This window comes from Motacilla alba, chromosome 11 (genome assembly GCF_015832195.1).
Source record: "Motacilla alba alba isolate MOTALB_02 chromosome 11, Motacilla_alba_V1.0_pri, whole genome shotgun sequence".
In the NCBI taxonomy this organism is placed as follows: Eukaryota; Metazoa; Chordata; class Aves; order Passeriformes; family Motacillidae; genus Motacilla; species Motacilla alba.
The window spans coordinates 14473433-14500381 of NC_052026.1; the positions used below are offsets into that span (position 1 = coordinate 14473433).

At 51.7% G+C, this 26949-nt stretch overlaps 2 protein-coding genes across 9 annotated transcripts in view; both read right to left on the bottom strand.

The window, feature by feature from the left end:
- CPNE2 (copine 2) overlaps window positions 1-22284 on the bottom strand; it is a 42948-nt gene extending 20664 nt beyond the window's left edge. The window contains exons 1-5 of one of the 4 annotated variants that reach the window (XM_038148271.1): window positions 22196-22284; window positions 10892-11088; window positions 5453-5632; window positions 3489-3563; window positions 724-795 (exon numbers count right to left, since the gene is read on the bottom strand). In XM_038148271.1, the coding sequence (XP_038004199.1) occupies window positions 724-795; window positions 3489-3563; window positions 5453-5632; window positions 10892-11059 (495 nt within the window). In that variant the 5' untranslated portion in view covers window positions 11060-11088; window positions 22196-22284. Of the gene's footprint in view, window positions 1-723; window positions 796-3488; window positions 3564-5452; window positions 5633-10891; window positions 11089-16610; window positions 16796-20586; window positions 20808-20841; window positions 21162-22195 lie in introns of those variants that run through there. The other 3 variants (XM_038148272.1, XM_038148274.1, XM_038148273.1) reach the window with 3 other exon arrangements.
- Window positions 22285-25240: 2956 nt separating this feature from the next.
- NLRC5 (NLR family CARD domain containing 5) overlaps window positions 25241-26949 on the bottom strand; it is a 33625-nt gene continuing 31916 nt past the window's right edge. For all 5 annotated transcript variants that reach the window (XM_038148386.1, XM_038148382.1, XM_038148383.1 and 2 more), the window contains 2 exons: window positions 26657-26740; window positions 25241-26215 (listed from right to left, as the gene is read on the bottom strand). In XM_038148386.1, coding sequence (XP_038004314.1) covers window positions 26134-26215; window positions 26657-26740 — 166 coding nt within the window. In that variant the 3' untranslated portion in view covers window positions 25241-26133. The remainder of the gene's footprint in view (window positions 26216-26656; window positions 26741-26949) is intronic.

Consider the following 26949-nt stretch of genomic DNA (forward strand, 5'->3'; position numbering starts at 1 on the left):
GGATGAACCCCATCCTCTGCCCCAGCAAATACCCTTCTGCCTGGCTGTCTGCTTTACCCTGTTTTCAAAGAAGCTGAGGGCCATCCTGCCAATAAAACAAGCTCTGGAGAGACTAGGAAGAAGGAAAAAATAATATTCCCATCGATTGCTTAGCAACAGGACTGGTTCAAGAGGAATAGCTCTGGTTGCCTGGTAAATAAGGTCAGAAGACGCCGTTCAGAGAGGCTCACTGTTTCCTGTGCATCACATCCAAAGCAAGCTCATGTGCTACCTGCCTCTGTGAGATCCTCACTTCCTTGGAGAGGACAGGCCCTAAACTTTGATACAGAAGCAGATCTTTGCCCCATTTCCAGAGGGGCTGAAGGTGACAAGCCAGGAGCTCTCAGCACATCTGAGATACGGAGTCAAGGGTCGTCAAAACTTCCAGTTCTGTCAGGAGGCAATTCCAAACAGCTGCCAGTGAGGGAGTAAACCTGCTGTCTCTGAGACATGCCGATATACAGATGCCACACAGAATCCTTCCATCTGGAGATGTGTGATGAAGAAATACTGTGACAACAGGGAAACTGAGGTACCCAACAGCCAGAGGCTCTCGCCCAGTTTCACCCTGAAGTTTTCTCCAGTGGGACTGCTTTCTGCCACTGCTACACCCAAAGCAGAGATTTCTTTAGATCCCAAGGGCAGAAATGTAGCATTGCATCTCCCAGACACATCTCCACTCACCTTTTTATCCAGTTTTCTGCCAGCCATGCTCAGGGTAATCACCCTGTTATCCGAGAGCTCCTGGGCAGCTATCTGAAAGACAAGGGAAGGCTGCATTCATTTTCAGCAAAAAAAACCTGAGCTTCTGGTAAAAAACTCAACCTCTTTCTTGAGTGTTATGCTGGACCTGGTCTCACATGGAGGAGAAGCCTCCAGGGACTGAGCCAAGAGGAAGGAGAAGCCATATGAACCCTTGCCAGCAAGATGTGCCACCTCATCCTCCATGTCCTGGCAGAAACACCCTTAGGGGAACATTTCCCTTCGGGGAAATGCTGGTGGGACCCAGGACTTGAGCCATGTCTCCACATGACCACCTGATAAGGCAGGCCCAAGGACGAAGAGTCCATGACTGCTCCTGAGGAGCTGCAACAGGCAGGAGCACAGCTCAGACCACTTGAGTTGGAGAGACTTTATTCACACGTGCTCCAGAAGGGCTTCAGCTGCCAACCCCCAGTGGGCCAGTTTTGTCTGGAATATGGTCTAATCAGCCTCTTGGTATTTTAAAGGAATGTTTATAACAAAACCCCACATTTATTCACTTTCATTACAAGACATTTTCTGAATCACTTGTCTTTTTTTTCCCTGCCCAAGCATCTGCTCTCCACCTCTCCTTTCTCTGATCTCTTGAGGTGGGCTGAACTGTTCCCCAGTATTCCCAGCTGCATCCTCCTTCTCCCAGGGCAGGAGCCAGCACCAGAACAGCCAGGAACATAGCATGCACATTGTCCTTGTGCACAGTGTCCCAGGCATGGCTGTTTGCTGGCTCTCACAAGCAGTTGTCCTGCACTGAAATTATGCAGTGTCATTACACCAAGGCTTTAAGAAAAACTTGCAGAACTCCAGGGGACAATTTTCTACAGAATGAGCAATCAGAGGGTTATTGGCACTTAAGAGAGCTGGGGAACTGGCAGAGATGAGGAGGCAGAGATGCAGCTTCTGTAACTGCCAGGGCAGCTGGGTGAGGCGATGAGCCACAGCTCCGGGACAACCTCCTGGCCTTCCCATAGTGGACACATCTCTTTGGTCCACAGAGGACCCATTCACTGCATATGAACCCCAGTTTTCCCCTCTGCTCCATACAGAAGTTCCCTACTGCCATGCCATGGAATTGCTTTTCTCTCCCACCTGGTCCCTGGTGGGTGTAAGCAGTCACCAAAACCAGCAGGCGGAAGAGAAACTGTAGGGAAGAGGATGAAATCTGCCCTTTCCTCAGCCCCACAAAAGCATGCCCAGCTGGAATCCAGCACTTTAGGGCTCGCTGTAGGCTATGTTAAAGCCAGGCTGTGCAGACAAGCCAGGAATGTCCTTGTGTCACCCCGCCACAGGTTGGTGGTGGCATCTTCTCTTGGCCAGCACGGACCCTAACAGCATCCCCACCACTATGTCCAGCAGAGGGGTGCAGCAAGATTGTAAAATTGACTTCTACAAACACAGAGGTTTGCTTTGGGATCTTCTCTCTTCAAACTTCAGGACCCACACACAGTCCCATCTATTCAGCTAAGGCTCTCCTGCTGCATTCACCTGTATGGCATCTCAGCTAGGAAAATGGATAGTTAGGCAAAACTGAAGGCAATGAGGACAAGGGAGTCAGGCTTTGGCTCCAAACTCCCTGAAGCCTGCTCCTCAAGTGGTGTCCGTAGCCTGTGCTCCAGCACTGCACCAAGCAGCAGGGAAATGTGCCCACCACACACAACCCTGTTGTCATCACCCAGTCCAGTCCAGTCCAGGACAAAAAAACCCAGATCAAGAAATCATATCAGTTCTACAAAATTAAGCAGATGTCTCTGCCCCTTGGATATTTAATGACACATTAGTGACAGAACAGGACCTTCCTTTTTCTAAAGCACATAGCCTTTGAACTTGACTGGAGAGTTTTCCAGCTCTTCCCACTCAAGCATGGGATGGGATGTGAGAGCCTTGGGAATGGCCCCACTTCTGAACCTCACTGCGGCTTTTCCTCTTGCATTTAAAGACTAACTGCAGCAATTAGGAGAGAAAAATATCTTCCCCTAAAGCAAACAGCAACAGAGATGCACCAGGTCCCAGGCTTTTAAACCTTTCCAGCGCTTTTAAACCTGACAGAAGTTTAACTCCTTGCTGGCCTTTCCTTCCACAACTTTGCAGTCCTGCTGCACGTTTCACAAAACCCGTAACACAGCAGAGATCCAAAAATGAGGGGAGCTGAGGTAGAACAGAAACACACCTAAATTTAGTGTCTTTTTTTTAGAAAAGAACATTGCTAAAGAGATCCGCAGCAGGAAGGCCACTGCCCGAAGGGGTCTGTATCAGAAGCAGTGGCTGTTGCCATGAGAGTTGTTGCCATGGCACATCCTCATCCTACAAACAAAATCACCCATCCCTGCAAAAGGAATGAGCCCTATTACCTGTCACTGCACCAGAGAGGTCTGAGCAGGCGCCTTCTGCCAGATAACAAACAACAGCAGCATAGATTTACTTTGTACTTCTCCAGACTCAGGCATTTTTTATTTCTGAGACTGAAGCAGAAGTTGAAGACTCACGGTGCTAAGCACAGGACAGACACTGAGCAAGATCAGCTCCATCCCAAATAAATTGTCTTCCAAACAGACCAAAGTGGCCAGGAAAACAAGAGGTAATGGGAAAATATTCAAGAGATACACCCCAATCTCCTGGAGCCCCTGTGAGTGCCCTGCACTGCCCCCATCCACGCTCACAGGCCCAGCAGTAACACAAAGGAGCCAACATACCGTTATCATGCCCTTCCCAGCTGGCTTGCCATTCCCCAGGAGGAGAGTCCGTGTTATTTTCTTGCTGGAGACAATCTAGAGAAGCCAAAGACAATAAAGCCATGATTGTACAAGTGATCAAAAGCAGACTCATAAGCAACTGATCATTGCTCATGTTGGTTAATTCAGATTAAGCGTTTGCAAGAGTAGAAGAAAGGCACCAACATGCAGGGATGACTGTGAGAGTGGGAATATCACCACTGACACCCCAGTCCTTGGGGTGCAGAGAAGTGACAGCACAGGAGGCTGAAGCATCACTTCCCACTGAACCCAGGGACCAGTGGAGGAGATCAGTGGGTCCTCACACAGACAGAACTACTGCAATTTGTTCCCAGCAACATCACCACTCACTCCCTCAAGGCCCATTTCACATACTTCTACCATGACCCCTGCTAGCACCTTGACTGCAGGCCATGTTTCCATGGGTGGATCCTGATTACAAGCTGGATGCTCTCTCCCAGCATCATTCTGGACCCCCTGAGCAGGGACAGCACCCCCAAAGGCATGTTCTTCCCTTCACTTCTAGTTTGTAACAGTATAGACAGAATAAATTGGAAAATTAATTAAACCCTTGAGATTTTCCCAGCTCAGTGAGTTTCAGTCTCCTCCAGATCCGGAGAACCTGTAATTTTTCCTTATGAGGTGCAGATGCCCTCATGGAGATCCAGCAACCTGCTGGAACCACCTGTGCCCTGATCCCACATCCAGTGGGCCCCCCTCGAGACCAGATGACCTTTGACCCTTTTCACCCAAACCATTCTGTGATCCTGATTCTTGCAATTTCAAAGCAAAATTCGTGAGGAGCCAGCCAAGTCCCAGTGCTTTTGATGCACAGGAATCACCAGCCCTTGCTGAGCTGCCCCACTCTGGAGCTCGATGTGTTTCAGCACAGCAGAACAGACAGTAAAGGATGGGTTTAAGCTGAACTGAACATAGGCCAGAGCTGTTGCCTGCACTCTCTTAACTTCTCCAGGAGCAGAATTAGGTCATCACAGAGCACTTCCAAAATTCCAGTCATTAAACCTCAAACTCTGTAAATGTCAGTGCTCTTCTAACCTGTCAAGCTCTTGAGCTGGCAGTGGTAAAGTCCCTGGTCCTGCCTGCCACATGCAGTGCCACTCTGCACTCTGTAACAACGCAATTGTGCTCATGAGCCTCCCTGAGCACCTCGGGCTGGCTCCCCATGCTGACCCACCTCTTACAGCACCTCCTTCCTCCCCAGTCCCAGCACTGAGCACAACAGAAGCAGTTTCTCCCAGCCTCTGCATTTGTGCCAGGGACCACAGCAGCCCTCAGCTGCTGGATGCTGCAAAAAGATGGAAAAAATCCTCCTCGTTCCCTGCTTCTGAGCCAGAGGACAAAGACATTTGGAGAACGTAGCTGCCAGTTTCTAACAGAGTCTGGGCTCATTAATGAAAAAACCTTCCAAAAACTTATAAATTGCATTGTTTCCCAAAAGCTTTTCCACAGGAAAAGCAGAAGACACATTCCAGCACCAACATGCTCAAGCAGGAGGAATGTTTTGCTACACAACAGCAATGGACAAACCTTTCAGAAAGAGAAGGAAAGGCAGACTACATGCATCCTAACTTTAAATATCTGGAAGGTTCCCAAGCCCAAACTGGTCATCAGGGTCCTTACTATAACCCATGGTGAAGACAGAGCCAGAAGCTCCCAGCTGATGTCCCTTGGCCAGCACCAGCAGAAACCCACACCATGACTGGCTTAGACTCGAGCAAGCAGACATTCCCTAATGTGCAAGAGTTCAACCTCAACAGCTGAAGGGTGACAAGCAAATTACATTTGTCTTTCTAGGAAGGAACCAGCAAACTTTGCATGGGGTAAGACAAACAGCTGCAATCTCACCACATCCCTGTGTCTTGATGTGTTTTGGGGCCCCCTTGCTGCAGGGAGCTCAGACTCACAGTGCCCAGCGTGCAGGAGAACTCGCCCAGGAAGTCGTGCTCGTACAGCTGCGTGCTCGACTTGTCCTGGTCAAACAGGGCAAACTTGAGCTTCTGCACTTCCTCAAAGTGGTAGTCAATGATGAACTTCTTGGCAAAAGCTGGGTTGAGGTTGTTCACAGCTGTCTCTGTCCTGTCCAGCTGCAAAGAAAAAGAGGCATTCAGGCAAGTGCATCTTACAGTTTTGTCACTGAAACTGAATCCAGCCAGAGCCACCCAGAAACCCCATGGTGACCACCAGAATGAGCACCCCAAGCCCTCAGCAGAGCTGTCCCTAAACACAGACTGTGACACCCAGGTGCACAAGCTGGGATCCATCTAAACACACAATGGCACATCATGCAGAGCTGCCTCCTCGAGGATGGGGTGCATGAACAACCCTCCCCACCCAACAGCCAGGATGGAAGTGCCCACCCAGCCAAGGCTCAGCATGGACTTGAGCATCACTGAAGGCAGAATTGCTTCATTTGCTTCTAAGCCCTGTTCTCCCATGAGCTGAGGCTCTCACACACCTCTGATCCTCAACCAGACCATCACAGACATAGTGCCAAACTTGTTTCTTCTAGTCTGTGCAGCCAGCAACGAGGACAAGCAAAACAAAAGTGTCATGAGCCAGAACACAACTCTCTAGCATTTCCCTCTAGAACTCAAACTACAACATGCATGTGGTTTCTGCTTTATTGGCCTTCCATAGATAAAAAGATTAAAAAACCCACCACCACAGTCCCTTTTTTCATAGATTTCATCAAGCATTAGCAGCAACAAGAGGCTGGAAGGGCCTAGAGACAAAACTTCAGCAGATATTGTCACCCCAAGCTGTTGCAAGCGGGCTGGAAGCAATGATGTCCCTGATGAACTGGAAGGGCAGGCACAGAGAGGAGGATGGAGACTGGAAGGCATGTGGGGAACCTGTCAGAGGAACCCCTGTCAGAGGGGAAGCACCACGGCTCTCTGCAGCATCCCACAGCCCAGAGCAGGGAGAGGAGCAGAGGAAACTTGGCAGGCAGCTGGTGGAAGTGTGGGTTCACAACACTGCATGGCACAGGTGGTCAGAAAGCCTTGTGGGAGCCAAAGAAACACCCTGAGGACAGTCACAATGGAGATGCTGGAATGCTGCCCTCCAGTCATGGAACTGTGGTTCCAGACCCCATAACTCACACTGCAGGAAGGGTGGCAGCACCAGCAGGGATCCTGTCATGAGCTTGCACAGAGACAAACTCCCAGGATTTTGGCCAAAGGGTTAGAAACTGGGGAAACTGAGGCTGAGAAGAGCTGGTGTATTTACTTCTGGAAGTCCATGGGGAAGGAGAGTCTAAACTCTAATGTCAGAACCCATATTCCCCCCCAGACATGCTGGAAGGCAGGAGACAAGGGCAAGTTTAGAGCCCAACATGCAAAATATCCTTACGAAGCTGAAAGGGGCAGGAAGGACATGGGCAGCAGAGCCTGAGAGCTGAACAAGGAACACCCACAGCTGGGGGCGAATCCTCCAGCCTGCAAAGCAAGCAGGAGCTTTGTCAGAAGAGCAGCAGATGGTATCATGTTGGTATCACTGTTCAGCCTGGAGAAGATAAAGCTCTGGGGAGACCTCAGAGCACCTTCCAGCATGTAAAGGGGTCCAAGAGAGCTGGACAGGGACTTTGGACAAAGGTCTGGAGTGACAGGACAACGGGGAATGGCTTCAAACTGACAAAGGGCAGGTGTAGATTAGATGTTCTGAAGAAATTCATGCCTGTGAGGGTGGTGAGTCACTGGCACAGGTTGCCCAGAGAAGCTGTGGTTGCCTCATCCCTGGAAGTGTTCCAGGCCAGGCTGGATGAGGCTCTGAGCAACCTGGACTAGTGGAAGGTGTTATGATGTTATGACAGCAACGGCATTTTGCCACATCACCCCGTTATCCCAGGATATGGTAACACGGATTTTAAAAGAGAAGGAAACACAGGCACTGTCCAGTGTGATTTCATCAAAAGCTGCTGCCCTCGGTGTCTGGAAAGACCATCCCATGTCCCTGTGGGGAAGCACAAAGCCTCTGGCCATGCTATGACCCCGGGTGACATTCCACCTTGTCTTGCAGCCAGGACTCTCAGTTCTGGGCAAGGCCGAGCTGCCTGTGCATCCCAGATCCAGGGCAAGACCTCTCTGGAAAGCAGCTGGCATCCCTGGGCAGCACCAGCCTGTGGGACGGTGGGATGCCTGCCAGAGCTGCCGAGCCAGGAATAAGCAGAGCAGAAAAAAGCCTCAAAAAAAAAAAAAAAAAAAAAAAAAAAAAGCAAGCAAAGACATACCTTAGTTTCAAAGAAACTCATTCAGCACAGAAGGCAGGTTTTGGAGGGGCTCAGTGGAAATGTGGTGAGGTTGCTATATATACACCCAACGATCGCAGGGCTTTTTGCAATGGCTCGCTTAGCCTGTCTTAATTGCCAAGAAACCAGTAAAGTAAATGCTGTGTTCCCAGAATAGCCACCTGCTGCACCCCAGGGAACCAAACCCATCAACAGCAGTGGGCTGTGAGCTGGCCAGGGCCACACAGCTTCACTCGGATCCTCCCCTCTCTGCTGCCATCCCAAGGAGCCAAGCATCTGCCCAGGGGTGAGCTGGACCAGGAGCAGAGGGCACCCACAGCTCTGCTTTATTTCAGCAGCACAACATACACAAATCCCCCTTCAGGCTGAGGAGATGGGACTGCACAGGCAGCAGAGATGGAATTTAGGTTCTTCCACATCCTTTGAACGACTGGGAAGCCAGGGACCAGGACTTTTCACACCCAGACCCCAGTCTGAAGGAGATAACTTGAGGTCCCATCTCCAGCTCTGTTCTGGAAGAGGTGGCTGAAGGAAAGGTATGAAAATCCCAGCCAGCTTGAGGCAAACTTGGGAGTGATGGGGCTTTCTTCAACACACAGATTCAACGGTTTAATCTCCTGCCTAGTGCCAGTGTGAAGCACAACAATGTCCCCAGCTGACAGCTGCACAAGGTTTGATCTTTGGTTTGGTGAGCACAAGTCACCTTGCTGGTGACCATCACACATGAGGCCTCTCCACACACCATCCCTCACCTGCCAGCAGCTCCTGCCATCCCCTTCAGATCTGCAGTCCCTGGAAAGAACAGGGCCTTTGCCATCAAAAAGCAGAAAAGCACAAGGGTTTTTAAGAGGCAGCCAGGCTAATTAAAAAAAATTGTTTGGACAAGAGCCTCAAAGGGCCACAAAGACAATTAGAGGGATGGAGTGCCTCTCCTGTGAGAAAAGGCTGAGAGCCTTGGGATTGCTCAGAAGACAGAAGGCTGAGGGGAGACCTTAGAACACCTGAAAGGACTACAGGAGAGCTGGAGAGGGACTTCACACAATGGCATGGAGTGACAGGGTGAGGGGGAATGGCTTCAAACTGACAGAGGGCACGGTTAGATTGGCTATTTGGAAGAAATTCTTCCCTGTGAGGGTGGTGAGGCTCTGGCACAGGTTACCCAGAGAAGGTGGCTGCCCTGTCGCTGGAAGTGTTCAAGGCCAGGCTGATGTGGCTTCAAGCAAGGGCCATGGCAGGGGGGTAGGAACGAGGTGATCTTTAGGTCCCTTCCAACAGGAACCATTCCACAATTCTACAATTCTGCAAATTGAGCACAAAACCAGGAAATCATCTCCAGCAGCAGCCCTTGTGTTCAGTGACTGCAGCTGGAGAGTCTTCCAGTGCTCAGAGGGAGCTTAGCTGGGACCTTCAAGCATGCCCAGCATGTGGAGGTGCTTCATGCTCCAACATGGGGAGATGCTGTCTGAAGTGCCAAGGGAAGCTCATGCTGAAGGTGCAGGGCTGCCTGGATGACTCAGTGGCACAAAGGCAGCTGCAGGGCTGAGTCATGTGTCCCTTGTCCCTGTTCCTGGCACCACAGGTCAGCTCTTTCATGGCTTCTGTGAGATGACATCACCGGGCAGAACATTTAAACATCACCCATCTTCACTTCCCAGCCTGTGGTTTATTGTCCCTCCCTCCCCCACTCCTCCAAGGCTGATTCACAAAGATTTTTAATTCCTATTAAGCTCAGAGAGACAAAAGAATTGTATTTGGGAACAAATGTTACAGCTAGAAAGAACAGTGAGCAGAAATCTTCCTGCTGGCATCAGCTGGTGCCACAGTCCCACTGCCCAGCTCAGAACTGGCACCAGGGCTGGTGCCAAAGGAGGAGACCCACCACCACAACCAGGTCCAAGGCTTGGGACATGTCCCTGATCTGGTGTGGAGGACAAAGGGGCAGTGGAGTGGGATGGGTTCCAATGGGCTTTTCTGTCCCCATCCATCCCCTACACTTCGGCTGTGTTATTAAAGCCACCACTTTCAGACAGGAGAGGTTCCCCTCAGGGCAAGGGGCACATCTGTGTGGCCAAAATCACAGAGAACAAGGGGGTAGCTGTGAACCATGTGGCAGCAGCTGCCAAGAGTCCATCAAACATCCCATCCAGCGAGGTTCCTGTGGGCAATCCCACCTGTCCTGACCCTGCCTGGCACCCAGCCACGAGCCAAACCCACAGACCTCCCCTGACACGTGTGAGTCAATGCCAGCAGTGTCCCCGAGGTGCCACTGAGCAGAGCTCAGAGGCACAAGCACACCACACCCTGTGCCAGCCCATTCCAGCCCTGCTGACACCATGGCAGCAGAGCATGAGCAAGCTGCTGCTCAAGGCTCAGTCCAGTGCCTACTGTGCCAATTAGAAAGAAGCTAAAAATAGCAGAAGAAAAGAAAAACAAAAACCTCAAAGCATCAAACATTTGTATCGCATAGAAAGCTTCGGGATCAAAAGTGCTGGACTGAGACATTACTGACAGAAGGGAAAATTCCTGAAAAGCACAATTAGGTCAGAGATGACACCTATCAAGGCCGGAAAGCTCATTAGTCTCATCTTGGCTGTTGAAAAAAGTTAATTGCAGACTGTGGCAAAGTGAGGTTTTCCCCTACACTCTCCCTGCTAAACGTGAGATCAGCTGCTGGACACCTGAGGTGGTGTTGGTGATTCACCAGCTCCTTGGCCAAGTACCTGAATGAGGCCACCTAATTTCCCAGGAAGTGGGAAAATTTTTGGTTGGTTTACATGATTTAAATCCCTCTATGCTCATTTTCTGCTGCACCCAATGTGGGCGCCTGTATCCATCGCATATCCATACTCTGCCTACCCTGCTCCCTCCCAGACCAACCATCTACAGCTGCAGGTAGAAAACAGAATTTGCAGTTAAAGCCAATGCCAAGCACAAAGCACCGATGGGGGAAGGACCAGTTGTGACGCAGAACAATTCAAACACTGGTGCCACACAGGAGCACCAGGAAAGCTTCCACTTCTGCTCAGGGAGGCACAAGCAGAGACACCAGCAAGAGCAAGCCACGGGAGGAATAAATCCACACAACAGCACGACTTACCTCCACCCACTTCCCGTTGACTTCCATGAAGAGGACACAGAAAGGGTCGGATTTGGAGGTGACATCCCTGTCCAGAAGGTTTTGGCCGCAGATGGACAGCTCGACTTTGCAGACACAGTACTGGGAGCCGACGGGCCCCGCCGGCGTGGGAGGCAGGGTGTACGCCATGGGCCCCGCGGGCTGCAGCTCCAGGCACTCTGTGGGACAGCACAGGGAGAAGCCTCAGTGCCGGCAGGCAGCAAAGCTTCTGTCAGCCCTGCTGAGCTGGGCACACTCAGCGTGGCCGCGGGCAGAACCTCTCGCTCTACGTTACACGCGTGATCTAAGCCATGAGGCCTTCCTGGCTCCATCTCCCAGGTGTCCTGAGTGGAGGCCCAGCAGAGCACCCATGACCAGCTCTGAGTTTGCTCCATAAATAACAGATTTTCAAGGAAAGGTAACATCTTACTCCTTCAAGGGGGAGGGTACTCCCCAACCTTTTCTTCCAGCATGCTGGGCCTCTGTTTGCGCTGAGAAGCCACACACCCACACCCTCTTCCAGCACAAACCTGACTGCTGTCCGGCTGTCCCCAGGCAACAGACCACAGACCTAAGCTACGAGGGGCAAACTTGAGCTCTGCTCTGCAAATCATCCTAGGGAAAGGGGGGGACTGTAAGGATGAGTGGGATGCAGGGCAGCTCCAGTCCTCAGTCAGCCCCATCTCCACCCAACTGCCGAGGCCAGCACAGAACAGTGGCTCTGGCAGCAGTTAAAAAGTGGCAATAGCTGTTTCAGAGCAGTGAAGGCACACGTGACAGGCACTGCATGACCTGGAGCACGATTTACAGGGCCCTGACTAAAAATCCATTTAAAATCTTATCAAGAGTCTGCTACCAAAGCCATTTTGCAGAGATAAATATCTTTTATACCATTATTAGTGCAAAACCCCATCCCACAGGACAGTCTTGACTTCTGATATATATTTTACTTGTCATGAATCACCAGTGGTCTTCAATGGAGAAGAAAGGGGAGAAAAAAAAGAAAAAAAGCATTTTCAGATTAATTTATACTAACAAACTTTTGTGGCTATGGTTGCTAGAGGAGAGTGAGCCCTTCTCAGCAGCTGCTTCAATATTTTTGTCTTCTTTTACAAGAGTGGTTCCTAGCTCATCCACTTTATCTGAAGCCCTCAGACATTGCCTTCCTCTACCTTGATAAACCATCTGCTTCTATTTGGCATTGAAACCCCAATTAATATTATCTATTTGTTTTGCCTGGGTATGAGTATTTACAAGCCCTTGTGCTGCCAGGAGCTGGGCTGCTGCCCTTTTCCCTTGCAGCTCAGCTTCCAAGCTGGAATGGGGACAGAGGGCAGGGATAGGGTGATCCCAGCAGGGCTGTGGGAGAAGGAGCTCTGGGCTCACCACCAGCTATCCTGAGTGCTCAGCCCTGCTGCAAGGAATTCTGAGCAGAAAACAGCTCCAGCTCCCAAGGTTTGGAGCCTTCTTCTCCTGCCTGCCAAGATCTCTGCTTGGCACTAAGTCACCAGAAACAAGCCTGGTTTTAACCCCCATCAGTAAACACAAGCTCTTAACCCCAGACTGCTGCTCAGGGAAAGAGTGGTACCATCCCAGCTCCAGAAGAACACAGAAACTTCTCCAGAAGAAAGAAAACCCCGTCCCTGGCTACAGACACTTGTGAACATCACCAAAACAGCACCCACGTTCCTTTCCCAAGTGGGGCTACCCCTTGCCTAGACCAAGCCTGTCTGGTGCCATCACCTCCTGTGCACAGCAGCACAATGCCAGAATGGTGGCACTGTCACACCAGAACGGAGGTACACATCGGAAACCTTCCATCTACTGCAGCTTCAAAGAGGAACACGTGGAGAAGTAAAAGTTCATCCACCATGGCCGGGGGACCAGCTCCAAGGTGTCCATCCCTGCCTCTGCTCCACCCAAGGCCATGTTGCCAGCTGCAGCTAAAGTGAAGATTTTACTTAATTATTTTTCTTTAATGCACTGATCATGTAATCAATGTCCCAAAATAGCCAAGCCTGTTCTATTTATGCTGCTGTCTGTCTACTACTCCCTCTGAAAAGCTAGCACAGGGCAGCTGTGCTAGCATGGACCTGGTCCGGCCGGAGTAGGGAGATCTGGGCGGGGTTTTTCCATCTCCCCTTCTCCCAGATCTCAGCGCTGCCTCATAAAAAGCAGAGGCAGCAAGTGACTCAGTGGAAAAACCTTTTTTCCCAGGACTGGCGGACACCAAAACATCCTCTTGGTGCACAGCACATCACCCATACCCCAGCCCCTGAGCTCAGCCTGTCTGGCTCCCCAGGGTGTGCACAGTCAGGACAGGCACTGGGATGAGGAGATGGCCAGCACCAGCCAGAGCAAACACTGGTAAAGCCAACTCTCCTGCCACTGCACTGGCATGGATCCAGCACCTTCCTCTTGCTACACCAGCATGGATCCAGATCTTCCACAGGGCCAAGTGTGGGTTCAGCCCCTGCTGCCTCAGCATCAGCTCAGAGGCTTCACATCAGCGAGCCAGCAGCACTCTAACACCCCACAAAAGCTTTTAATTCAGGACGTATTTGAGCTGGCACCTAAAGAGTTGGCATGCCATCATCTGTATTCCAATCTCTCCTCCTGTTTTTGTTCTCCTCTCCCCACACTGGCTGCCCTGAACAAAGTCCTGTGACTCGCTCAGCATCTGCAGCCAAACCTTCACCTGGTGCTCCGTGCCGAGCACGCAGACACGTTGGCTCCCAGGGGAACATGGCCAGGTTACCAATGAGGGGTCCCAGGGACAAGCCTGAAGATTTGGCTGCCCCAGAGTCCCATCTGCTATCAAGAGGTGCCACAAGAGCAGGACCAGAATGCAGGGGACACGGTCACCAAGTCCTTTTTGGGCTCCAGCTTCCAGGACCTTCTGAACTGAACATTTTTGTGCTTACAATTTTCAAGTACCTTTTTCTCCATGGCCTGGTCACTTCCAAGCTCTTTCATGTCCACAACAACCCACAGAGAAGGGTTTTGCTGGCTGGGGGCACACACAAGCCCTGGGGCTCCCCTGAAGCTCTAAGAATATCTAGCAGTCCCAGAGCAGAGCCTCATCCCATGGCACCCCAATCTTTACAGCAGAGAGCAAAATCACTTTTACAAAGTGTAAAAGGGTCAGCAGAAAAACCTGGGAGCTTTACTTCCTCTCTTTTCTGAAAAGGAAAGAGGGGAAGGAGGTGTCTGTTTTGCAAAGTAACTCGTGACTGAAGAGGTCCCCCTTCCCTCCGCAGAAGAGCAGCCCCACGAACAGCAGTTCCTCAGGCTAAAAGTTACGTGTTAAGCTTTAACAAGAAAAATCAGAGGAGAAAAAATAAACCTGTGCTTTAGGTAAAACATGGGGGGCTCAATCGTAATAGTGCTCTAAATTCAGTGATCTCTCATTAAAGAAATAATTTCTTTTCATGGACAATACCAGGCATATTTGGAACAGGCACAGAAATACTGACACCCAGCAGTGATACCATGCCAAATTCTGCTGTGCCCATCCCAGGGAACAGGAGATCCCTCTTTGGATGATCCATGATTTCTGTAAGAGCCCACAAAGCCACCTGTGACTGTTTCCCCACTAAGGCTGTCCCACTACAGCCTATTGCAATTGTGGAAGCAAAATTCCTTCCAGGAAGGCAAAAATGAGAGAGGAGTATCAAACACGTAAATTGGGGTTGTTATAAATCACATCTCTGAGCTCACAGGCAGTGAGACACACAGGCTGAGCAGCAGCACCTGAGGGAGGATTAAGGGCAGGTGAAAACAGGTTGTCATCAGATTGAAGCAAGAGAGGAGTGTGAGAATACAGAAACTGGTTGCCCAGAGCAGCAGAAAAGCTGAAACCCAGGACACATGGAGTTGGAGACGCCAGGAAAAGCTGGGATGCACTGCAATGGACACCCGAGGCAGCTCCCCACAGCACCACAACTCACTGCGGTCACTTTCCCCTCCCCTGCTGACAAACAGAGCATTCCTCCAGCATTCTTTCACGAAGTAAAAACGTTTGCCCCTCAGTCCCACTCAGGCAGTTCAGTGGATTCACAGCTTGCACCTGGTCCTTTCAGCAGCCTCGTTGCCTTCTGCACACAGGTGCAATTAGTCATGTACACAGCACCTTGCTGCTGGTCCCCCAGCAAATGACTCTGCCACAGGTGAGCAGGCTGGGAGGCAGAAAGGGGGTGCTTGGCACATCCCTGTAGATGCTCCGTGGGTACCTGCTGCTGCCAGAGGGCCTTCATCTCTCCCATTGGGCAGGGAAAGGCTGAAAACTGCCTCTGAGCATCCCAGCACAGGCAGCACAGCTGGGACTGAGCACAAATTCTCCCAAATTCACAGAGATTTCGGGGAGACCCAGCAGAGAGAGATGTCCAGGCAAGGCTCTTGTTTCCAGCCTGACACACAAGTCCCACAGTCCTGCCTGCTGGAAGCCAAGGGGACTGTACTGAGATACTTTGGTGCCTGATACAGAGAGACAGTGTTTCAGGACAACCTAATAAAGTGGTATCTCCAATGAACCCTTCCTGATGGAAACTGTCCCTAATGGGCTGCAACAGACAATGCTGCTCGTGCGGACAGCTGAGCTTCTCACAGCAGCACTGCAAAATTCCCTCTCAAAGGCTGGTGGCCACTGCTGTGACAGCGACTCCTTCTCCAGTTCACACTTGGGCCATCCCCACCCACAGTGCCAGCTCCTCTCAGGCCCCTGCTGTCCCCAGAAAAGCTGTCACCCACCAGGTCTGTGCAGGTTTGGCGCCAGTGAGAGCAGCACCCACCTTGCTGAAACCCCAAGAGGCTGCACCAACCAGCACATGGGCAGCACCCAGCAAAGCTTCTCCAGGGGCTGAGGATCAGCAGAGCCCTGAGAAGTCACCTGAGGTAACCTGGGAGTCGCAAATCACAAGAAAACTCCGAGGCAAACCCTGTGGCACCAGAGCTGGACATCCCCAAAGTGGCGCATGTCATTTTGAAAATATCATCACCTGAAAAGCAATTCCAGAGCACTTTCCTGTGCCCAGGACAGAGCTGAGACAGCCACTGCTGATGTCAAGCAGGGATCCACCACCTCCAGCAGCCTCTCTGCCACCCCCTCAGGTGGCACAGCAGCTGCTGGGCTCCAGCAGGCAGTGGCATTAGCGAGGAGCCTGGCTCACACTGGAGGATGGCAGGGTGGGAGTGACTCCTCCTGCCCTGTACCCCTGCTCCCAGCACACAGCCCTGGCCACCATCCCAAGGGTCCCCCCGTGACCACCAAACCTGCCACCCTGGCTGCTTCCTCCATCTGGGCAGGAGCTGGAAGGACCTGGGCTGCTCTGTCCCAGCAGCCATCCTGTAGCTGAGGTGAGCTGCCGGGAAAGGCAAAAGCCGCAGTGCCAGCGTCCCTGTGGGGGGAAAGTCCCTGTGCAACAGCAGGGGCACGGCCACTGCCCCACCACTGCTCCAGGAGCCGAGGATGGACCCAGCTCCTCAGGGAGGGGCTCACACCCCAGAGACACTAAAACTGGAAACCTCAGCAAGCCAGGGAGGGGAGAGGAAAACCGAACACCTTAATGTGCTTCTGGCATGGAGGCAGCACAGGCAGAGCCTGCCCTGGCACTGGGGACCAAAGAGCAAATTTGTTCTCCAACCCTCTACGGATGAAGTCTGAAAATGTCCCCCGAAATATCTAATATCTAAACCTACTCACCACGGGAAATCACAAGGACTGAGGTGTTTCCGCAATCCTCAGCGTCGTCGCAGAGCCGAGGGCTCCAGGCCGGCAAACGAAAGCAAAACCCGCTCCTCCACACCCCCGGTGACGCGGGGACAGAGAGCGCCACTGGTGACACGGCCCGGGAGGAGCTGCAGGGGCTGGGGGCGTGCTCAGAAAGTCTCAAAGTGAAGGGAAAAAAATAAACAAAAAAAACCCAAACCAACAAAAAAAAAAAAAAAAAAAAAAAAAAAAAAAAAAAACCCAAAAAACACCACGGGAAAACGTCCTTCCTCAAAACCGGGCAGGAAACAGAGGGGCTCTGCTGCCAGCCAGCTGCACAGGGTGCGTGTGCAGGGGCACAGCCCACCCTGGTGCCAGCCCTGCCGGCCCTGCTCACACACCCATGGGTGCCTTCCAGGCTCGCTGCTCAGGCAGGAGAAAGGGCACAGAAGGAGCAGGGCGAGGTGAGAACGCAGAGCCGCCCCTGCTCGGGACACAGCGATGCCGAGCCGCACGGACAGAGCCCATGCCCGTCTCCGCTGGCACGCACGTATTCGGCTCAGATACGCCGAGAAGGGTTGCACATTTTCGCTTGACTACGAGTTTCCTCTGGGGCTCAGTTTAGGGAAATCTGTGATTCAGGGCAGAAAACATCGTGATGTCACCGTGAATCGTGGCGCTCACATCAAACCCTGCACACAGCCGCCCTGCAAGGCGGACCCGAGGAAAGGTTCGTGTGCCGGCTCTGCGGCCACCCCGTTCCCAGGCAGAAATCCACGCTGCCCGTTCCACGGGGGCTGGGAGGCTCAGTCCTGCGGGAGCAGCCACGGCAGCACCCGTGGGAGCCTCTGTCTGAAAGAGAGAAATGCCAAACACAAATCTCCTGCCTCCCCAGGGCAGCGATGCTCGTCAGACACCTGCTCCGGGCGGGACAAACAGGAGATGCAGCAAGGGAGGACAAGGCACTCTCAGGGTTTGGGGCATATTTTAGCTACCAGTATTAAAAATTCCCTGCCCCATCCTACAGCAGCCATATGAAAGCTGGGAACACTGGAGGGGGGATAGATCTGTTTCAAAACTGGATTTGGAGGAAAAAGTGGACTTAATTAAAGGCAGGCCTATGGAATGTAAAGGATCGGGGCTGTGGGGAGAGTGGCTGGGCTGCAAAGGACACCCAGCCAGCAGGGCTCCCTTGCAGGTGCAGAGGGAGCCTCCCACATCCCAACTATACACCATGCACATAATAGGCTGTTTAACTTATTAACCACTTTCCTATGCCATTGGAAACAAAAATGCTGGCTTTCTGAATCTTAATTGGATTCCTATTCCCAGCCAACATCATCTATCCCACGTGAGAGGGGAAGAAAAAAAAATCATCATTTATGTGATCAGAAATATCTTTAACTGCTTTTGGACCTCACTGCGTGTCAGCCTAACCTCATGGCAGCCAGAACAGCCCCAGCAGCAGGCAGCTGTGTGGGTCCCTCCATCCCATGCACTATTTCATCCCTAAAGCAACCAGTGCTTCAGAGCAGATAAGATAAATAAATATTAATTCATAGATCTTTATGTGCAATGCTCATTTGCATGGGGACACCAACAAGTCATGCAGAGCACTGCTGTCCCCACGGCTGGAGCCACCTTTCCCCCTCCCTTCCACCTCACCACTCAGAGCCCCCCATCCCTTCCCCCTCACAGATGGGATTTTCATCACTAAGATCCAACATTTTCCCACAGAATTTTAATTTTTTTGGCCTGCTTTGCAGCAGAGAGATGCTGCCACTTGATGTGTGAAGCTTCACCCTGAGACAGAATTGTGTGCCAGCGAGACAAAAATGCTGTGGTTTGTGAGAATGACGTCTGACTAATTCTCGACCCCTTCTCAACAGCTTTAGACACCGCTCGAGGGAATATCAGACTGGGTTTAAATGATTGCACAGCACTGGACTGGTTTAATAGCAAAACTTGTATTCCCAGCTTGTATCATTTTTAAAATCAGACTCATGACAGCTGATGTTTCTTCCTAAATCCTCAGCTTCTAGAATCACGTGATGATGGAAAATCCAGGGCTGGGAGGAAGGCGACTATTTTAGACACAAGATTTTTCCTGCTGGCTACAGGCAGAAAATATGACAGCTCCCAAACACAAGGCCTTAGCAAAACCAGCAGACAAATAAAATTGGAGCCCTTCTTGCTGAATTCTACACTCGTTTGTTTTTCTGGCATTTTAACAACAATGTTATGATCTCCAAACTCACCTGAGTTCCTGAGAATTAGTTTTTCCCCTGCTCCCATGATCCAAACAAGTAACCTTGCAAAGCCAGCAGCCAGGAAACTGAGCCCAAGCAGCAAAAAGTGATGACTCAGGTCCTTCAACAAATATTTTACAGAGGTTTAAAAGACAAACTGTAAGATTTCAGGAGCAGAAAGGGTGGGGAAGTATTCAATTCTTTTTTTTTTCACACTGTTTTGTGGGTTTTGCATCCTGCCAGGAGCTCTTTTTCAAATGCCAGGCGACTCCACTGCACCAGAAAATTTACCTTTCCTTCTATCCCCCCACCCTGCCTTGAACACCAGCCAAGGTTCTCACATAAAGAGTTCCTTATGAGAGCTGGCAGCCCTGAACCCGGACAGGAGGCTGCAAGCATTGCTGTTCCATCAATTAACCTGGAATTATGTTCCCAGCACGCCGACGGCTCCCGGAGAACGAGCCCTGATTTACGGCGGCGCGAGAGCTCCGGGCAGCTCCCCCCGGGCAGGGCTTTCCACTGAAGTCAGGGGGAAACTCTTTCCACCAAGAGTAACAGGAGCAGAAGTTGTTCCTCCCAGACTCTTCATGCACCACACTGAGACTGCTGAAAGGCAAGCAAAGCTGCTGCAATTGCAGTACACAACTGGGCAGACTGGGAAATCGTGGGGCAGCTGGAGGCTGCTCCAGCACCGCAAAATCCCGATGCTTTGGGGTGAGGGAGGGGGATCACTGGAAGAGGAGCAGAATCAAGGACTGCCAAGGGCTGTGCAGCTGATGTATCCCCCGAAGGCAAAGAGCATCTCATCCACAGCTCAGCTCCAGCAGCTGAATCCGAAAAGGATTTTTCCACACTGGAATCCCCAGCTCCTGGGGTCCAGGGCCCCTCCTACAGCACAGACCGGCCACACACTGGAGCTGTCTAACCCTGATAAGCAGCAGCTTGTCAGCAACCAGCATGAACCCCTTGCTGTCCCCCAGCACAGACCCCGGGAGCAAGGATGTCCCCAGGACACAACTTGTTGATCCTCAGGATCTCAGCTCCCTTCAGCTGGAGCTCCCAGGGCAGCAGGGAGACAGAAGCGTCACAGCAGCCGGACGGCTCTGCTCACCCTCACACTGCACCAGGGCAGTGTCTGCAGCCCCTGCAAGAGATACCGACTGTGCTCCTGACCAAGCAGGTCCTGGGAACGGCAGGGCACATGCCAACAGTGCCAGCAGAGGCAGGCTGCTGGCAAACTCCATCCCCTGAGGGTTGGGGACAGCGTTGGCTCTTAGAGAGCAGCTCCAGGACCATGTGTCTGCCCAAGGCAGGGGCTAGGGGCTGCCTACACCACAGGAAGATGAAATCTGGGGACACTTGGAAGCCTCACTAGATACTCTTACTCCGTCCCTCCACTTTATCCCAGTCAGGATGTTCCAGCAGCAACAGCAGGGAAAGAAAAGCACACATCACCAGAAAGCGTATGCCCCAAGCTATCACACAGCTGTAACCAAAGCAAATGCAGCATTTCCCCAAGGCAGCTACAGGAAAACATCCTGCACTGACTGCGTTCTTCAAAACAACTCCTTTCCACATGCCCCGAGCTTTTGTTCCCAGCCTTCCTCCTCCCATCTCTCCATTCCCTGCCCCCAACAGGGTTCGGTGGAAGGCTATTTCTGGCTGATAATAAATAATTTTCTGACTCCAGAGAAGCACAGAGTTATCAGAGGCCCCAGTACCTGGGCTGGCTCGAGGAGGCTGATGCAGGTGAGAGGGGAGCAGGATCAGAACTGAGCACACCTGGGCTGTGCTTGCAACTCCAGCTTTTCCAGCGAGGTTCAGGTGTGTTGCCAGGAGGTTCAAACCTGGTCCTCGAGGTTCATGAGGATCCTCCCAATTCCTTTCCACAAAGCAGCTCACACTCTGGGGAGTCAGCAGCAAGGACCCAGCCCTTCCGAGATGTTTCTGCCACCAAGGCTCAGCTCTCTACTCACCTCTATTTCCTGTTCCACCCTCCTTGTGGTGACCAGCTCCAAAGGGTGTATTTGCCCACCAAGTCTTCCAGCCCTGCTGGCTTTAGTCCACCCACTTTGCCTAGATTAGGGTTACTCACACAAAGACTTATTGCATCAGGTCTTCAGGCTGGCAGAGCTGACAGGAAAACACCTCCCTGCCTGCCATCCTCCCAGCACCCTCACACTGCTGAGCGAAACGCTCCGCTCGCCTCTTGCTCAGAGAACAAAGCGTCTTGCTGGGCAGAGGAGAGAGAGGCAGCACATCCGTGAGCATAAACCCTCCCAGTGCCCCCAAAACGCACGGCACGAAGGAGATCATCGCCAGCTGGAGCAGCATCAGGCTGCAAACAGCTCCTGAAGAAGCCACTCTGATTCCTCAGCCTCCAACTCACCAGATCCCCCCTGGACTCAATGCCAGAGGATAAAGAGAGGGGCTTGCAGCAGCTGCCCTGAAAAAACCCTACAAATATCCCCAGGCTTGGGGCGTAAAGCCACCAGGCTCTGGCATTTGCTTGGTGGTCACATGCCCAGTTGGCATCTTTAAAAGTGGATACAGACACACAGAGAGTGGGAGCAGAACAACTTCCACACCGTGCATGAATGAAGGGACCCGGGCTGGGGAAGGGGAGCATAAAGTGACAGGGGGAGCATCCTGAGGGATGGCCAAGGAACCAAAGGTCTGTCCCAGAGGAGGGAGAGTCTGTCCCAGGGCACGGAGGGTCTGTCCCAGGGCACGGAGGGTCTGTCCAAGAGCACAGGGGGTCTGTCCCAGGGCATGGAGGGTCTGTCCCAGGGCACGGAGGGACTGTCCAAGAGCACGGGGGTCTGTCCCAGGGCACGGAGGGTCTGTCCAAGAGCACGGAGGGTCTGTCCAAGAGCACGGGGGTCTGTCCCAGGGCACGGAGGGTCTGTCCAAGAGCACGGGGGTCTGTCCAAGAGCACGGGGGTCTGTCCCAGGGCACGGAGAGTCTGTCCCAGGGCACGGAGGGTCTGTCCAAGAGCACAAGGGGTCTGTCCCAGGGCACAAGGGGTCTGTCCCAGGGCACGGAGGATCTGTCCCAGGGCACGGAGGATCTGTCCCAGGGCACAGGGGGTCTGTCCCAGGGCACGGAGGGTCTGTCCAAACGGATAGAGGGCAGAAGCGCCCCCACACACCTCGGGACGAGCCAGTGGGGGACACCACCGTGCAGGTCCCCGTCGGGTGGCTGACAGCGGTGTTACGCTCTCCCGGCCAGCACCATCCTCCCGGCGGACTATCCGCTATCCCACCACCCACCCGAGGCAGCCCCGCTCCGTTATCCCCAGGGCATCCTCGGGGGCTGCCGGTACTCACCGCCGGGCCGGGCCGGGCCGGGCCGAGCAGCTCCCGCGGGGCTGCGGGCTCAGAAGCTCCGCACGGCCGCGCCCGCCCCTCGCCATCACCGCCCACCCGCCCGCCCGCACGGCGATGGCGAGGGGCGGGCGGCGGGCGCGGCCGTGCTCGGGCTCCCCCCTCCCGGAACGAGCATCATCCGTTCCTGATTAAAAAAAAGAAAAAAAAAAAAAAGAGAGAGAGAGAAAAAAGGATCCACCCCAAAACTTCTTCCCTGGCTGCTTTTGCTTCGCTGTTTGGAAGAAAAAAAAAAAAAAAAAAAGGCTTAAAAACAGCCTAAAAAATACATCTAGAAAATTATTTTCTATGTTATGCACTCAGATCCAAGGGAAAATATAACTTTGTTGGATCAACACTCATCACTTTTAAGCAAAACCACTGGGTTTTGTGCTGTTTGGGTGTAAGCAGGGTTTTCCCTGCCCAGCCAGTGTGGGTGCTCCTGGTGCTGAAATCATCCAGGCCTGGACCGTGTCCCACTGATTTCGCTTCCCGTGGGAAAAAGATGGTTAAAGGAGGAAAAGAAGCAGGCCCCAAATGCACGGCCCAGACGTGTAGGGCTGGCCACAGGGCTGGCCAGTGTCACACCCAGCCATCACCCACTCACCCCAAGGAGCTGGCATGTGCTCCCTTCGAGGCTGGTACCACCCAGTGTGCCATTAGCAGCCTCACCCGGCCCTTGGTGGACACATCTTCAGGTGCCCAGCATATCTATAGAGATATTTCTGATGTGGAGATATGGTAATAAAGCTGAAAGCCTCTCTCTGAGGCTGCTGATTAAACAAACCATCCGTATTTGATCAGAGCTCTTCGCTATGGGCTCTGCTCAAGCTTTGGAAGATCACAGGCAAATAAGCAAGTCCCAGATTCCCCTGGCCAGCTGGAATGCTTTCTTCTCCTTCAGTTTGAACTGTGGAAGGCATAGGAGTTTTAAGGCACCGAGTTTTTAGCCCACACTAGGTGCTCCCTCTGCCAGCCCCACTGCCCCCCCAGCCCCAGGAGTGGAGCAGGGGACACAGGACAGGCTCAGGGGTCACCGGGGCTCCTGCCCAGCACAGGCACCACGACAGGCAGCGCCCAGCTAAGAGCTGAGCCTAATGCTGAGGAGCAACCCTGTTCTTTCTGTGTAAAGAACTGTGCAGCCAGAAACCATCACAGAAAGGGATGAGGTTGTGCCTGAAAGAGGAATTCAGTGGGAGAAGTGGGGCCTGTGCCAGACCTGCCCTCCTACCTCCTTGCCTGAGGCTCAAAATGTCACTTTGAGGGGAAAAGGGAGAGGCAGACGGTATTTCACGAATGACAATATGCCTGTTTTCTCCCAGATCAGATTTTCCTGTGTTTTCTCTCCTGCCAGCATGATGCCTCCAAGTCACAGCAGGTTCAGGGCTACCTGGAACTGCTTTTAGCAGAGAGGAAACAGTGGCTGCGTTTCCAGCTCTTTGGAGCTGCCTCCATCACGTGCAGGAGCCTGGCCCAGCCTGGCTCCAGCTGCTCCCCAGCACAAAATCCAGGCTCTCTCCCGCCCTCCAGCAGCGTGTTTATTTACAGCACAGTGTTTCTTTCTAAAGATCCGGTCTCAGGGGGCAAAATGCCTTCTGTGTATGAAACCAGTACTGACTAGCTCAGACATTGTCTTCCAGAGACTGCAGGCGGCCTGAAACAATAGGGGTGTGCAGAGAGTCCTGATGCATTTCCATTTTTGGACCATGATAAATCCGAAACCTAATAGTAACAGCTCTAAAAATGGCCCGCAGTAATTAGGTGGTTGGGAATTGGTTTGTTTTTCGGCCATCACACACAATCCTTCATGGCCTCACGTCTTCCTGCATTCCAGAAGATACATTTAGCCCCACAAAATTGGACAAAGCCCCCAAGTTCCCCTCAGAAACTTTCAGAAACGAGCACCAGCTGGAGCACGGACATGGCAAGCACAATGGAAATGGGAAGCACGCCCCAGAAGTCCTTGGCATTCCATGGAAGGACTGAACCACAGACCCATCGTGTTGTGTTCCATGTACAACTCGGTCCAAACCTCTGATTTTTAAAAAATGCAACCCATAAAATGCAGCACAGAGCCCATTTTTATCCTGAACCGCTGGATTACAGACCACAGCTCCCCGTTTTTGGGGTTTTGCTGACACCTGGTGTTCTGGAAAAGATGCTGTGTGTTCCTGCAAGTTCCCTTCCCTGGCTCCCGTTGGGATGGCCACTCTCTCGGGTCAGACTGGAGCCCAGAATTTGGGGGAGACCCTGAGAAATGCAGGTGTGCAGTTAGATTTCAGAGTCCCTATTTTAACATCTGGAGACAAGAGCAGTGCTGCAAGAGTACTCTCATGATGGGTCACATCACTGCAAACCTCACGGCGCAGATGGACCCTCCTGACCTCAGGAATCAGGGGGGCTGCAGAGGGGGAACCTCAGACCTCGTTTATCATAGAACAGTTTGGGTGGGAGGAGAGCTTAGAAATCATCTTGTTCCAACCCCCTGCCATGGGCAGGGACACCTTTCACTGGACCAGGCTGCTCCAAGCTCTGTCCAACTTGGCCTTGGACACTGCCAGGGATGGGGCAGCCACAGCTGCTCTGGGCACCCTCACAGGGAAGAATTTCTTCCTCATATCAGTTCACCACATTTGGTGAAGCTTTTTGTAAGTGGCAGTGTTTAGATCTGAGGTACTGGCTTACTCCATTGAATTATATAACCTGATGAGGATTTTCACTCCCTCCGTTTTTTTTTTGTTTTTGTTTTTAAACCCTTCTCAGAGTAGTCTCTGCAAAACGTGTCCCACTTTTACACCACCACGTCACTATGTCACAAAGCATGGTGCTGATCTTTAAATAGGGACAGTGGCTCCCCCAGGAATAACCAGCACCACCTGCTCACAACCAGTTGCCCAAAGATTTGCTGGACCAGCATTTCTTTCTCATTCCAGATGCCTGCCCTGCCCAAATCAGATCAGTTACATCTCCCCAGGCAAACACTGCTGCAAACAAAATTCCATAAATAAATCTACCACAAGACTTAAATATTTATTTTTACATTTTCTCCTGAAGGATGTGAATTCTTTTACTGCAACACCCTGGAGGTGTTGCAATCTTGATTGAAGATAATGAAATACTCTGCTGACTTTCTGAATGCCTGAGAAAATGCATCTCATCCTAGAATAATGCAATCATAGAAGGGTTAAGGTTGGAAAAGACCTCTAAGATCATTGAGCCAAACCCTTAACCCAGCATCAACATGTTCATCTCTAAACCGTGTCTGCAAATGTCACATCCACATGTTTTCTGAACATTTCCAGGGATGGTGACTCCAAAATCTCACAGCTCTGAGAAAACCTTATAGCTGCTTTTCTGTGACTGTGTGTGAGAACTTAATTATGGTGTCTATTCTTTCTGTCACTCACTGCCCTTCCCTCAAAATAAAGATTTAGTATTGAACTTCTAATTTGAAGTTGAAGCTTGGATGGAGGTGATGGTGAACCTTTCATTGTAGGCAATACAGAAATAAATAATGTCTAGTACATAAGCATTCTTATCACTATTTGCTCATAACTATCTGAAAAGTTATTATCTTGAAGAGAGTTTCAGTGCTTTTCTACCAAGAATACCATCCTGCCTGCTTAGCAGCAGTTATTTACAGTATTTTTCTCTTCTGTACAGTAAAAGGTCACAAGAAACAAAACAAACAAACAAAACACCCAATATAAACAAACAAAACAAAAACCCAAACCAAAAAAAAAACCCCAGTGTCCAGCGTCCACATTTGGTTCAGTGCAGCAAAGAATGATCCAATATTTACAGCCTTCGGTCGTAGGAACTTTGAGTTCCTGCTTCTCCAGTGCAGTTTTGAGGGCAGTAGCAGACGGAGCAACTCCTAGCTAGGCCAAGAGTCTTCTTTTCTAGTTGAAGGAGAAACACAGTCTTGGGTCTTGGCTTGTCAAAGTCTCAGGAAAGCTCTTGGGCACTGGATTGCCCCACAGCCTGCAAGGACAGCAAACGTGTTACTGCAGCACCAAGTGTGGTGCCCATGTATCTGGAAGATGTGGATCCCAGGAGAGAGTGGGACAGGGCAGGGATGTTCATCAGAAGTGAATCCAGAAGGAGTGGGAGAAAGAAAACTTTTAAGAACAAATGCAACCACTTCCTGATGGGGATATTATACAACTGGGTCTTCATAGTTGCCTCATTTAAAGCCAGCAAACTTTTCAGTTCCTTTTTCCCCTGGACTTTCTGAGGAGGTGAAGCTGTCCTAGAAAACCCTCAGCTTACTTGCCTTGTGCCTGCATTCCCTGCAATACCCTATTCCCTGCCAGCCAACCCAGGGCAGCAGGGGCATGGGTCACATCTGTCCCCACACTCGTCACCTTGACCTCTCCTTGCTGTGCCAAGGCCCAGCCATGGAGCTCTGTGACATCTGCTCACCTGATGGACTGAATCTCTGGGCACGTGGCAAGTTCCTCCGCGAGCTTTGCGGCCCCACAGGCTCCAATGCGGTTCTTCTCCAGGCTGTTTCAAAAACCAAAAGGGAATTTTGAAATCCCAAACAAATCCAGAGTGGAAAACAGCTGCATTTTCCCATGTTGTAATCACCTTAAGTAAAGTAAGTGTTAATTCAAGTGTATCAGCCAGGCAAGGCTGGCCCTTGGTGCATGGAGCTTAAACTGCAGAAGCCTGCCTGTTGCTCCTAAAGTGCATCCCCTTTTGGAAGTCCCGTG